Source organism: Neolamprologus multifasciatus, chromosome 18 (assembly GCF_963576455.1).
Source record: "Neolamprologus multifasciatus chromosome 18, fNeoMul1.2, whole genome shotgun sequence".
Taxonomy (NCBI): Eukaryota; Metazoa; Chordata; class Actinopteri; order Cichliformes; family Cichlidae; genus Neolamprologus; species Neolamprologus multifasciatus.
The window spans coordinates 32,816,354-32,830,677 of record NC_140456.1 but is presented as its reverse complement, the minus strand read 5'-3'; the positions used below and the strand labels follow the sequence as shown (position 1 = coordinate 32,830,677).

The 14,324-nt window shown below is 38.5% G+C and overlaps 1 protein-coding gene across 10 annotated transcripts in view; it reads right to left on the bottom strand.

Annotated features, from left to right (window-relative positions):
* astn1 (astrotactin 1) overlaps nt 1-14,324 on the bottom strand; it is a 587,946-nt gene that overhangs the window by 333,885 nt on the left and 239,737 nt on the right. For all 10 annotated transcript variants that reach the window (XM_085141198.1, XM_085141199.1, XM_085141203.1 and 7 more), the window contains one exon: nt 4,462-4,612. In XM_085141198.1, coding sequence (XP_084997324.1) covers nt 4,462-4,612 — 151 coding nt within the window. The remainder of the gene's footprint in view (nt 1-4,461; nt 4,613-14,324) is intronic.

The following is a 14,324-nucleotide window of genomic DNA, read 5'->3' as shown; positions in this document are numbered from 1 at the left end:
ATAATAGGTGGTTGTTAAAGAAATGGGACAATGGCGGCATGTGTCATTCAAAAGGAATAAGAAACCTTTAAAGCATAAGAGATCAAAGACTGCAGAGTGAAGCAGCTAAAGTAGAAGAGATACCAACTGCCAACATTCCAACATTCCTCATGGGAGCTTATGCCAGTGGTTCCCAAACTATTTTTGCTGGGCCCCCCTTTGTTTTACAAGAAAAACAGTTTTACATCTCCAAAATGTCAGGAGTAGTTCGTCATTATGAGATGTGTTTGTGAACTAAAAATCAAGAATGTGGGATTCTGTTTGTCCGTGATTTAAACAGCCCAGCGCTGCTCCCGACGAAGGGAAAACCAATCCTGCAGGGAGACCTACCTCGGCACTTGTGCAGGTGAAGCCAAAGGGAAGATATGCTTCATTATATTTTCTAGTATTTGGCTTAGAATGAAGTTGGTTTGGAAACATATTCAGCGATGCTTCATCTCCTGCTTTGCGTTTGTGTGGGCGCCCGTGCTAGCAGTGTCCCAAGTTTTCTTTCCCCCCCTTTTCATACCACGCCCCCCCTGCAATGGCTCTGCACCCCCCTTAGGGGGCGGGCCAAACACTTTGGAAAGGTCTGCTTTAGAGGATGTGAAAGATTTCTAAGGAAAGTTTCTTTGTATTCAAGGTTTGTTTTTATGCCTAAGATCAGTTGGTCTGAAACTAGGAGAAAAAATGTGAGTCTGGTACATTTTCTGTTAATATGTAATATGTAATGAACCCCCCCTTTTCATACCGCGCCCCCCTGCAATGGCTCTGCACCCCCCTTAGGGGGCGGGCCCCACACTTTAGGAAGGTCTGGCTTATGCAAACATTAGAAAGGAAATGTTGGAAAACAGGTGGTATTAGACAGGAAAAAGGGTGTGAAAATTGAACAGATAAAGCATTTTAATAAATTATTAACACAACATCCCAACTGTCAATCTTTCAGCCCTGCAGTGATTATTTATCTTTGGTCAACTACAGTTAGAATCAGTCACATCTAGCTAGCAGGCTCTTGTTGCAGCACTGAATAGGGCAGTAACGTTGCACTATAAATTTGATGGGTTATGATCTATTGATGGATATCTTTTTTTGGTGGAATGAACATTTTATATATGGAAAAAAGGAACAATTATAGATCAGTGTCACAGTGCATATTATGCATTGCAAGTACATCTATGTTCTTTTTTCAGCTCTAAAAGAAATTTACAGTAGAACATCCTCACAGGGATGAAAATACAGAGAACGGTAAATAATTAATAGACTTGAAAAAGGAGTCGAATATGGAAACGAATATTTTAAGAGTTTTTCTTTGGATCCACCTGACACTAATTTCATCAAGAAGAAATTGGGTTTTTTTCCTGATGCTTTTGTCAAGGATTTGTAACACACTGCAACACAAAGCAGTCTTCTAGAACTAGAGTTTTAGTTTAAAATCATCCGGTAATGTCTAAAGGAAGGTTGTCACAACCAAATATTGATGTTCCTTTTTGTGCTTTCACACATGAGAGACCAGCATGAAAAAAATCTTTTCTACACAACACATAATAAAATACCCACATGACTTCAGCTCTGACCCAAAATATCCATTCAGTCATCTCTTGCTGCATGATGGAAATTCGATATCTCCCTTTCTTACATTTCAGTGCGATGCTGGTGCTACTTACAGGTCTTCTTTCACAGTGTTTATCATTTCTGATGGTGAACAGCACAATACATACAATAAATACTTTACGTGTGACTAAATAAGCTTGAACAACGTCACAATGTAAAAAATGTTTGAATAAACATTAAAAAAAATCAACACACTTTTAAGTTTTGTTTGCAGTGTAGAAAAGAAGGTTGTTTTGTTTAGCTGACCGTCCTCAATATTAGCATTTATGCTAATGCAAACCTCAGTGAAAGCAGTGGCAAATATTTAGTTGCACTCATTCAGGGCTAGAAAGTATGACAGCTAAACTTCCAACAACAAAAGAATAAAAAATCAGGGTATATTGCTTACAGTGCATTACGCATTGAACTATGATGTGCACTAATGTGTCCTGTGCAGACATGGACATGTAATCCGATTACTTTTTTCAAATAACGAGTAAAGTAAGGGATTACTATTGCAAAAACGGTAATTAGATTACTGTTACTTTCCCGTAGGAACGCTGCGTTACTGCGTTACTAAAACCGTGATTTTTTGCGAGAATGTCTCATGACAGTGACGTAAGCGAGTGCGACGTTCGTGACAACAGCTGTGTGCAGATCAACAATGGATCATATATCGAGTGCAGAGAGAGTATGAGCGTGCAGCGTTTAAAGCGTGGAAGTACTGACCTTACTTTGAGTTTGATTCCATAAAAAGTGACAAAAACATTAGTGTCCGTTGTGCGTGGGAAGAAAACTTCTTTTTACAGCGAAAACCCCCCTAAACTTCCAAACAAGCAGCGAGTAGCTACGACGTAATGGGAAACTCACAGAGAAACTCGCGGATTCTTCCACTGACCGCTGCGGCACACCTGCACCAGGGTAAACCTCCGCCTACCCCACTCCTGCTTTACAGGTGAAAATAGAGCAACAGGACCGCTAGTCTTTGATTTTATTTATTTTCTGCTGTGTTTTACTTGCATCTATTTGAAAGAGTGAGTGTAAACACACAAAATATTTTATTTTATCTGCTGGAATGTGCAGAAAATAGGTTTAAATATTAAACAAATTTCTTCCAGTCAGAGAATGTTGCAGATAATTACAAAGTTAAAAGATTAAAACTAATAAAACAAGTTTTAAAAAGACACTTTTCCATTTGATTACATTTTGTATGATGGATTATGTAGAAAAAGTAGAATTGGGCTGAAAGATCTATCACTTTATCACCTATTCAGGTTGTAAATCGTGTTTTTAAAAAGTAACTAAGTAACTAAGTAATTAATTACTTTTGAAAATAAGTAATCAGTAAAGTAACGGGATTACTTTTTGGGGGAGGTAATCAGTAATTAGTTACTGATTACTTTTTTCAAGTAACTTGACCAACACTGGTCCTGTGTTTGCAGCAAGGCACAGCTGACCATGCCTGGGAACACCTCATTTCAGAGGCGTGCAGGTGAAGTCATTCCAACTGGCTCCTTTCTATGTGGACTAGTGGCTCTAAGCTCAGCCATCCTCATTCGACGTCTAAAGGAGAGCCCAGAGACCCTTCGGAGGACGCTCATTTCCATTCTTTCATTCACTACCCACAGCTTGTGGCCATAGGTGCAGTAAGAATGCAGATTGACCAGAAAATCAAAACCTTTGCTCACACCCAGACGGATACAACCTCCAGAACACTGCAGATGTTCCACCGATCCATCTGATAAAATTCCCACTCGTCTTTTCCCCTCATTCATAAACAAAACCCCAAGACACTTGAACTCCTCCACTTTAACTGAATTAACATTTTAAAAAGCACATTTCTCAGCTTAAAACGAGACTAATAGACAATAACATTATAGATAAGATATATTAGCTCCTGAGACAGACTGATTGATCTGGTTTCGATATTCCTTCCACATTTTTGAAGCTCGTGCAATTTCAGCCTGCAGTCTCAAACTTAATGATTTAAACCAAATGAGCAAAGTCAATAAATGTACTCCTGCATGTGTTTTCCATAATGCCTGAATAATATTTACTTGTCTGAGCAACTGTTTATCATGCATACTGTATATAATTGGCTGGAAATGCTTGCCTCTATATAAAAAGCATTTTCCCATTTAAAAAACTCTCACAAACTCTTCTGCCTCTCGTTGAGATGCATTACAGGCAAGAAGAGTACTGGATTGCATAAATAGCATCTTCCAAACCCACCTCAAAGGCTCTACTCAAGTGTATCAAAGTACTTGAAAAGAAATTAAATTGTTAGGACGGATGGTGCCTGACAGCTTATCAATAGAAGAGGGGGGTTTAGCAGAAGCAAAACACTAGCAGCCGGTGCTAAGATTCTGCAAATAACAAGAATGCTATTGCTGAAACCCCCAACAGATGGAGAACAAAACAAACCTGGCTGCTACATTTCCTGGTTGCTAAGCACCACCTGGAGTTAATGAATGTGTTGTCAGGCTAAGAGGCATATGAGACAAGAGGCAAAGTCAAAGTGTCTACTCAGAAGCATTAGAGAGTACCAATCTGCTGAGACTGCCGATCTGCTATTTGTCCTTGTGGGTCATTGTGGCATGCAGTTGTGTTTATACTTAGACTGCACACACACAAAAAGTTAAGTTGGAATATTAACTAGTAAAAAAAATCCCAGGTGACCACAAGTGGAAAAAGCCCGACTGTTTGGATCTGCTGACGGTATTAACTATGCTCTCATATCAGTCATAAAAAGTTATATGAAGGCTGTATGGTGCCCAGTAATACTTTTGATTTGATTTTCAGCAAAACCTGAGCTACTGCAGGCAGTTTTATAACAGAAAAAAAAGGACTCACCACACATCCAGTGGAATCAAGCTTGCGGTCTGCTATACAGCGGAAATTGCGACTGCAGCCACCGTTGTCTTTGGTGCAGTCTCTGACAGGTCCGAAGGAGTCCAGGAGAACCTCCAAAGAGTCAAACGATGAACTGATCATCAACTCCTCTCTGCAAATACAAAAGTAATACACTAAAGTAATTACCTTCAGCCAGGTGTATCTGTGGGGCTTTCAAAAACTATATTTCATGACTACAGTTTTCTTTTTCATCCCCCTGAGTGAAAATTTTTATCCTGGATGCATTTCCTGACACAACCTTTACTGGGTTGTCTGCTGTCTGTTCTGTGTTTTTACAACTCTAAATTAACTTTCTTTAATGAATGGTAAAGTTACTTTCATACACATGTATAAAGTTACTTTGGCTCAGGACTGAACTGAATTCATAGCGATGCCAAACTGCCACTTTTCTAGGACGCTTCCTGGAAACAGCTGCCAAATGAATTTCATCACATGTTATCTCTGAGGTTGGTTTTTTGCGTGACTTAAACTTAGACTGGTTCTCTGACAGCTTGGATGCACTACACAAACTTTGCATCAATTGAGCAACTGAGCTCTAGTCCAACATGACTAAACAGTGCAAACCTACTATGCCTAACTTTTAAAAAAATATTGCATTTAAGTGTCTACTACTCTTATCTTAATGACCTTGTAGTACCATATCACCCTATTAGAGCACTTCGCTCTCGCTCTGCAGGCCTACTTGTTGTTCCTAGAGTATTTAAAAGTAGAATGGGAGGCAGAGCCTTCAGTTTTCAGGCCCCTCTTCTGTGGAACCAGCTTCCAGTTTGGATTCAGGAGACAGACACTATCTCTACTTTTAAGATTAGGCTTCAAACTTTCCTTTTTGCTAAAGCATATAGTTAGGGCTGGACCAGGTGACCCTGAATCCTCCCTTAGTTATGCTGCAATAGACGTAGGCTGCCGGGGGATTCCCATGATGCATTGAGTTTTTCCTTTCCAGTCACCTTTCTCACTCACTATGTGTTAACAGACGTCTCTGCATTGAATCATACTTCTTATTAACCTCTGTCTCTCTTCCACAGCATGTCTTTATCCTGTCTTCCTTCTCTCACGCCAACCGGTCGCAGCAGTTGGCCCCGCCCCTCCCGGAGCCTGGGTTAGGGTAGGCTACCTTACAATATAAAGCACCTTGAGGCAACTGTTGTTGTGATTTGGTGCTGTACAAATAACATTGAATTGAATTGAATACTACTCCAATTTTTCCTCAAGATATGAGGAGCTACTGCCCAACAAAATGTGTAAGAAAGACAGTTTCCAGAGCAACAACATTTCATAAAGGAAAGGAATTTAAAGATTTTAATGAGGATTTTTTTAACCGAACTTTGTTTTAAATAATAAAACTCATGTTGTCATTGAGCTCTTATCACTAACCATGCTGCATGGAAGATGGCAAAAACCACCAATAACCATCCATCTTCTTCTTCTGGCTGCTCCCTTTATGGGTTGCCTCCTCCTCACCCTTTCCCCAGCGTCGTCTTCCATCACACTGACCCTCTGCATCTCCACCTCCAGTCTTTTTGTTATAACCACCACCTTCCCCAAGTCATACATGATAGCAAGCACTCAGCATCCTTTGCTGTAAATCTGTTTGTTCTGTCATAAATCACCCCTGACCCTCATCTCACCTACTCCACCCTGTCTGCGCTCTCTTCTTCACTACTCTCTCTATTTGAAAGATTGAACTGTTGAATTCAAATGTAATGCTATGGAAAAATATAGAAAATGATTCTTATAAACTTTTTTACATCACATAATTATTATTATTATTGTTATTTAGGGCGATTGTGGCTCAAGAGTTGGCGGTTTGCCTTGTAATCAGAAGGTTGCCGGTTCGAGCCCCCGGCTCAGACACTCTTAGTCGTTGTGTCCTTGGGTAAGACACTTCACCTAGTGTCTTGATGATGATGGCCAGAGGAGAATTATAAAGCACTTTGAGGGTCTCAAAGAGCGCTATATGAATGCAATCCATTATTATTTAAACCAACTGTTAACTGTATATTTCTGTACATTTAAGTATTATTATTCATATTGCCGCATTCATTGACCTTGTTTATAGGTAATTTCATTGTTTAATCACATTAAAATGTTCCTAATTTTAAGCACTTGAAAAAGGCAAAATCCCATGTAAAAGTAGGGCAACAAACTGTAATATCATTACTAGAGGTGGGAATCACCATACATCCCACGATACGATATTATCACAATACTTAACGCACGATACGATATTATTGCAATTTTTAAAAATATTTTGCGATATTCAGATTCTGTACATAAAGGTAAACTTTATCAATATTCATTTTCTCTAATATCAAAGTCTCACACTCAGTCTTTCTCTCATTTCAGTTTGATTGTTGACAAACTGAACGGTTTGTATTACAGTCTAGTCCAACTTAACTGAATCAACCATCTGGTACAATTATAGCTATTCTGAACTATGCAGTTTATGAAAACTATGCAGCCCCTTCAGCAACTGAAGAATTTGAAAGTAAATTAAAACAAAATATAATTTTACATTAAATAAAAAAGTTTTAAACTTAATTAAAATAAAACATGTCTTAAATTAAAATAAGTAAACTGTCATGTTTATTGCTGCCATAAAAAAGTTAAACACATTTGGACAGTGAAGGAATGTCAGGATTCTTGCTCAGAAAAAGGATCAACATGCTCTGAAGTCAGAGCACAAAAATCTTTTTGTAACAAAATATCGATTTCTGCTGTCCCTGTATCGATACATTATTAGCAAACAAAATATCACCATGCTACACAGTATCCATTTTCCCCCCCACCCCTAGTCATTACTGAACCGTATTTTTATGAGAAAGTTATTTTCTGGTATTTTCTGGTATTATTTTGGCGCCCAGCTGCGCTGATATTACTGTTTCTTTAGGAATTTTTTCACAGTGTGGTTCAGAGCTGATCCCTGATGTAATCCCACAGCCAGCTTGAAACCTTGTCTCTCACACCACACCCCTCATCCCTGTGTTATTGTCCTCCACCCTCACATACTTCACCGCTCCTCCTCACTTCCTCCTGCAGTCCTACAGTTCCTCTCTTGGCACCTCATCATATACTTTCTCTGGCTCCACAAAGACACAGTGTAACTTCTGACCTTCGCTGTACTTCTCCAGCAAAGCTCCTCTTCCTCAGCATGAAGCCATACTCCTGCTTCTTAACCCAGCTTCAGCTCTTTCCCACAGCCTCATGGTGTGGCTCACTTACTCCTCTCTACTTACTACAACTGTGCATATCAGCCTTGTTCTGGAAAATCAGTACCAGTACACTTCCATTCCCCAGGCATCCCACCATAGGTATGTCATCTGTCAGTGATCTGACAGCAATCTTTTATATGACTGGCAGCTTGTTCTGCACCAAATATTCCACATCAATAAGCTGTAAGGAAATCTACAGACAACCGGACATTTTTTTAGGGTGAGGACGACGTAATCTAGCGTTCCCTTCCACAGAGGTGGCGATCCTAGTGACTTAAATAATTACCATCCCTCTTAAAATGGCCTCACCTAGCAACAATCCCTAATAAATTATTATCTAAAACTGTATTTGGGATCAAATAACATTTTACAACCAGAGCAGTCAGGATTTAGATCTTTTCCCAGCAGAGCTGTAGCATATATGCTTAATTATATTACTGCAGCTCTCCATAATTACCAGTAATGCACTGTACTTTTCATAGACCTATCAAAAGTAGATGATTCAGTGGATAATGGCATTTTAGTAGATGAGCAGTCCTTTGAATGGTTCTAAGACAATCACAAGTCCAAAACTATGTGCATTGTATTAACAGGCTCACAAAAACCATCATATGGTCCACATTCACCCTAACACCTATGAAGAAAATGAAAGACACACATTGGATGTTTGTATAGAAACAGATCTTGTTTCTCATTCATTAGTTGTACGATCACTGTACAAGCCACAGTTTTGACTAAGCTTCATTATAGTCATATTCTTTACAATACGACCATAATGAAGCCTCTTGAGAGGCTCACCCCAACCGGTCGCAGCAGATGGCCCCGCCCCTCCCTGAGCCTGGTTCTGCTGGAGGTTTCTTCCTGTTAAAAGGGAGTTTTTCCTTCCCACTGTCGCCAAAGTGCTGCTCATAGGGGGTCATATGATTGTTGGGTTTTTCTCTGTATCTATGAAGCGCCTTGAGGCGACTTTTGTTGTGATTTGGCGCTATATAAATAAAATTGAATTGAATTGAATTAAAGACAGTGTCTGCAATGTAAGGTTGGAGGGCTTTTTTAACACTAACTGCACAATAAATAAATAAATTCTTCACTCTTAATAAACATGAAGAAATAAACAAAGTAAAATGCAGCTGAAATATGTGATTGGTATAAAGTGAATGCATACAAATGAAGTCAATTGTATTTTCACCACACTCTTTTACATAACAGAATACATTTACATATAATTAAATCAATTCTTTTATTTTGTAAGTGTGGACATTTTTGTTCATACTGACCTGAAAAATGTCGTTGCTATCGATAAATCAACCAAGCCACATAAACAATGAAACTTCACATAAAACAGGCTCGCTACTTTAGGTTTAGGTTACAGTAGGAGTGCATGTGTCGCGGTACTTCAGCATCTAGCTATTGCTACTGAAAAGGAGTGCGTATAGAACAGAGTGACACTTTTTAACTGGCAGGAATATAGAAATGCAACGTTTCTATTTGCCCAACAAACATCAGCACACAAACTATTTTTGCGCCATGTGTGGCCGGCTAAAGGTCCAGCTGCTGGACACAGAGAGGACTTTACTCAGAGATGGAGAAAGACGTGAGGCTACGGAGCCCCGCAGGGGACATGGGAGAAAAAAAAATTAAGATGGACTTTTGCGAGATCTCGCAAAACTAACTCAGGATCTCGCAAAACAAACTCGGGATCTCGCAAAAGTTGAATTCCAACAATGGCGGCAGCTACTTAATTGTAATATTACTCTTTCTGGGTCACAAAATACACTTTTAAGATATTTTGAGGCGTGAATGTAGTTGTGTAAACGTCAGATACCTGCTCGGTTTACAAGACATCACATATTTGCAAAAGTGCTCCGACGTTTTCGGAGATCTGACACCCACTAGCTCGAAGCTAACAGGAGGTCGAGACCTACTACAGCCGGGAGGAATGCCGCTTTCCCGGCACATCGTGCCTCGACCTCCCGGTCGGCTTCGAGCTGGCGGCCTCCGAAGAATGCGGCTAAAACTTTTGAGAGATCCCGAGTTTGTTTTGATCGATTGTTTTGATCGATTGATTGTTTTGAGTTTGTTTTGATCTCGCAAAAGTTTTTGCGAGATCTCGCAAAAGTCCGTCTTAATTTTTTTTTCTCCCATGTCCCCTGCGGGGCTCCGTATGAGGCAGAGAGGACAGAAGGAAGAAGAGAGGTCAGATTAAAAGACGCTCAGTGACGCTCGATAAACTGCAAGTTTACAGCTTACTTCTACTGTTGTCATTTATAATCACATACTGAATTTCCACATGATGTGTTTTGATAAATTATGTATTTTCATACTGTGATACAAAACTAAGCCTGTACTTTTTTTTACTTGAATAAAGAAGTAGATTTAGTACTTCAACTTCACTTGGAGTATTTTTTAAAACAGGTATTTGTACTTCTACTTCATTAAAAAAAATTATTGAACATGTACTGTATAATGTGCCTGTCTGTATTTTTCTTTGCTTTGTTTGGACACTGTTCCCAATCTTAGTGAGACTGTTTACTTAATTAAAGGATTTATTATAATAATCTTCTGAAGAATCAATACTCTTTTAAAAAGCACACGAAATGCTAGCTTCAAACAAACTAATACTTCAACATCCAATTAGCGATGCCTCGATGTCAGGGATGTTCCATTCACTCTCATTATAACTGATTAGGTTATCACATTTCTTTAGATCATATTTCAGTCTGGCAGGAAAATGAGGAACTGTCAGAGCAGTGCTTCAACAGTCTGCTTTGCGAGACATGTCCTGACACTCTGCTCTCATTTTTCTCATAAAGAGATATCTTCTTTCATGAATTACAAACACCTGCATGTTTAATTCATTCTGTGTAATCATCATGAGAAAAGCAATGAGTTTTTACAGCACAGTTGTTATGCAAAATAGCAGACTTGTGAGATAAGACACACCATGAATTCATTGCTTTAACCTTGCTCAGAGCACTCACTTAGAGTAACTACGATTTATTTATTTATTTATTATTTTTTGCCCGTAAACCTCTTGCAAGGTCAATGAGCAGATCATCCAGTAGAGGGGCACAAGTGTAACTACTTGAGATGGTTGAGGATGAAGAACAAAGCAGAGTGGACTGCTGCTTTTCCTCACAGAATCTAAATCAGGAGCTATTTTTTCAGAGGAATAGTGCTGCTGGTGATAAAGAAGAACTGGTGTAATAGCATTGCCATGAACCTTGGCTTAGCGGGGAAATTGATGACTTCTGTGGAACTAAAAGAAATATTTAGTTTTCAACTTCCCTAACCCCCCTCTGAATTCCCTGGTAGAAAAGGAAGCAAGTTCCCTTCCCTTTCACACTCAACTTAATGATATCTTACAAACCAATTTTTCCATTATAATTGCCCACTGCTTTATTGTCATTTATTCAGAGGGAACCTATTGAAGAGAGCTTCAGCAGATGATGAAACGAACTGCAAGTTCGAATGCTAGGATATTTTAGAACCCTAATTAAAGTCAAATCACACCCAAAAACTGTGGGTGACACTACTGTGTTTACCATTAAACATCCCACAAGAAAAGAAAAAAAGGTTCAAAGCCTTGTTGGTGAGTCTTTGAGGCTACTACAACATTTATTATATCAAATAGTATATATATATAGTATCAAAGCGCTGGAAAGAATGATCATCATAATGTCCATTTGGGAGGAAATATTTGGGCGTTTGGATGTCAAAACCAATTTAATGCAGACATGCAAACATTTGGCTTTTCCAAATGAAAAAACGATCTGATTACCAGAGATGGACAGTAGCGTTACTGTAATCTGATTACTTTTTTCAAGTAACGAGTAAAGTAAGGGATTACTATTGCAAAAATGGTAATTAGATTACCGTTACTTTCCCGTAGGAACGCTGCGTTACTGCGTTACTAAAACCGTGATTTTTTTGCGAGAATGTCTCATGACAGTGACGTAAGCGAGTGCGACGTTCGTGACAACAGCTGTGTGCAGATCAACAATGGATCATATATCGAGTGCGGAGAGAGTATGAGCGTGCAGCGTTTAAAGCGTGGAAGTACTGACCTTACTTTGAGTTTGATTCCATAAAAAGTGACAAAAACATTAGTGTCCGTTGTGCGTGGGAAGAAAACTTCTTTTTACAGCGAAAAAAAACCCCTAAACTTCCAAACAAGCACCAAGTAGCTACGACGTAATGGGAAACTCACAGAGAAACTCGCGGATTCTTCCACTGACCGCTGCACACCTGCACCAGGGTAAACCTCCGCCTACCCCACTCCTGCTTTACAGGTGAAAATAGAGCAACAGGACCGCTAGTCTTTGACTTTATTTATTTTCTGCTGTGTTTTACTTGCATCTATTTGAAAGACTGAGTGTAAACACACAAAATATTTTATTTTATGTGCTGGAATGTGCAGAAAATAGGTTTAAATATTAAACAAATTTCTTCCAGTCAGAGAATGTTGCATATAATTAAATTTTTGCTTGATGCATAAAGTTAAAAGATTAAAACTAATAAAACAAGTTTTAAAAAGAGACTTTTCCATTTGATTACATTTTGTATGATGGATTATGTAGAAAAAGTAGAATTGGGCTGAAAGATCTATCACTTTATCACCTATTCAGGTTGTAAATCGTGTTTTTAAAAGTAACTAAGTAACTAAGTAATTAATTACTTTTGAAAATAAGTAATCAGTAAAGTAACGGGATTACTTTTTGGGGAAAGTAATCAGTAATTAGTTACTGATTACTTTTTTCAAGTAACTTGACCAACACTGCTGATTACAACTATCTGAAATGCTTTCGCCCAAACCGCCCCAATTAATTAACGAAACATTCAATTGGTTTAGGTTTTTCATCGGGGAATGATGATGTAGAGGTCTCAAAAACGAACACATCAAATGATACACTTATAAGACTCATGACTTTCCCTAAACTCTTTTACATGTTTCATTACATCCCATGTGCAATGTTTCTGGTGCTCAACATTAAAAAGGAGTCCTCCCCTCCAGCCATTAAACATGGAACAATACGATCACTAGATCTCTCTCTGTAAAACAAGGTGGTGTTTGATGGGAAGGAAGTCCTAAAAGTTTCAGCTTTTCTGTTGGATTACAGTTTTCCAGATTCAGATCAGATTATAATCTTTTAATTGGCACTGACAATGGATCCAAACACACTTATCTAATTAGAACGACAGACGACAGACAATAAAACGGTTATCTGACGTAAGTGATGTTACAGTCAGTACACCATCGCGTTATTAAGTCATTGGAATGACTTACCTTGTTTAACTTAAGAACTAAAATTCTCACCAGAAAAGCAAAACAAACAGATTAAAATACAGTTAATTATCCTGATTTTATTAAGAGCTTCTGCTGAAGTAGTTCTGTGTTATGCAACAAACACACTGGATTAAAAAAACAAAAAAAGTCACACTGGTAATGTTGAACAAGGACACGTCATATATTTATAGAGACAGCTGCCTGCTTTCGAAATATAAACTGAATGTAAGCCTCAATTATTGGAACCATTAACATGAATGAAACGGTTATAAGTAAATGTGTGATTAAATGCCAAGTTATACCCTGCAGTGGACTTATTTGAGTTCAGACAGGGAGGTGAAACTCAGCATTAACTTTCTGAATATGACTTCCTAATATCATTGATACAATGACAATTACAATGACAGCTGATTGGCTCTCATACAACGCACATAGAAATACATACATTTTTAGGAATAACATCTAAAACAATGCAAACACAGTATTTCCAAAATTCTTACAGATTTTTCCTCCAGTCATTTTAATTATGACGCCAGCTAATCAATATGAACATGACATATTGACAAATTTATAATCAAACACGTGTGAACACAGTTCAAAAGAGTGCAACAGCATGTTCAAGAAGGTGCTAACATTGTTCCCTTGGCCTCTGGGGAAGCTGAGAGGATCATGGATCACAGAGAAATGACACATTTACACAGCAATAAACTGCCAAATGAAAATGAAATGCTGAAGAGTGAGATACAATTAAAGAATGTAAACATAGCAAAGGGACGTAAAGAGGCTAAGTATGAATACATTAATTGTAAGTGTGAGCGGCTGAATGAAGAAAGATAACTGCTGAGCTGGTGACAAATAATTCCTTAGAGGTGTTCAGCGGTGTACAAAACCTTCCCATAGTTTCTGCTACTGCAGCCAATTTGATGAGAAATGGTGGTTCCTACAATATTGCTTTAAATGAAAAATACTCAGAGCGACCTGGTGACAGAATTTCTGGGCTCTATACCTACATCTCTGCACCTCATTCTTCTCTTTATCCACATTTTTCAGGCATTTAAAAAACTTTTAAACAAACAACTGTGTAAAATTCTTCTGAAAGTACTTCAGAGAAAGTACAAAGAAATGTAGGAATACTGTGTCCCCCACATTTCTGAATTTCATCTCTCTCCATATAGATGCTGCTTCCAGCGCTGACAATAAACTCGAACACTAAACAACGCTGAACTCCGACATCACATCATCATTTCTGTCAGTAACAAGCTAAAAATATACATATGTCCACTTCCATTCCTGTTCTGATAACT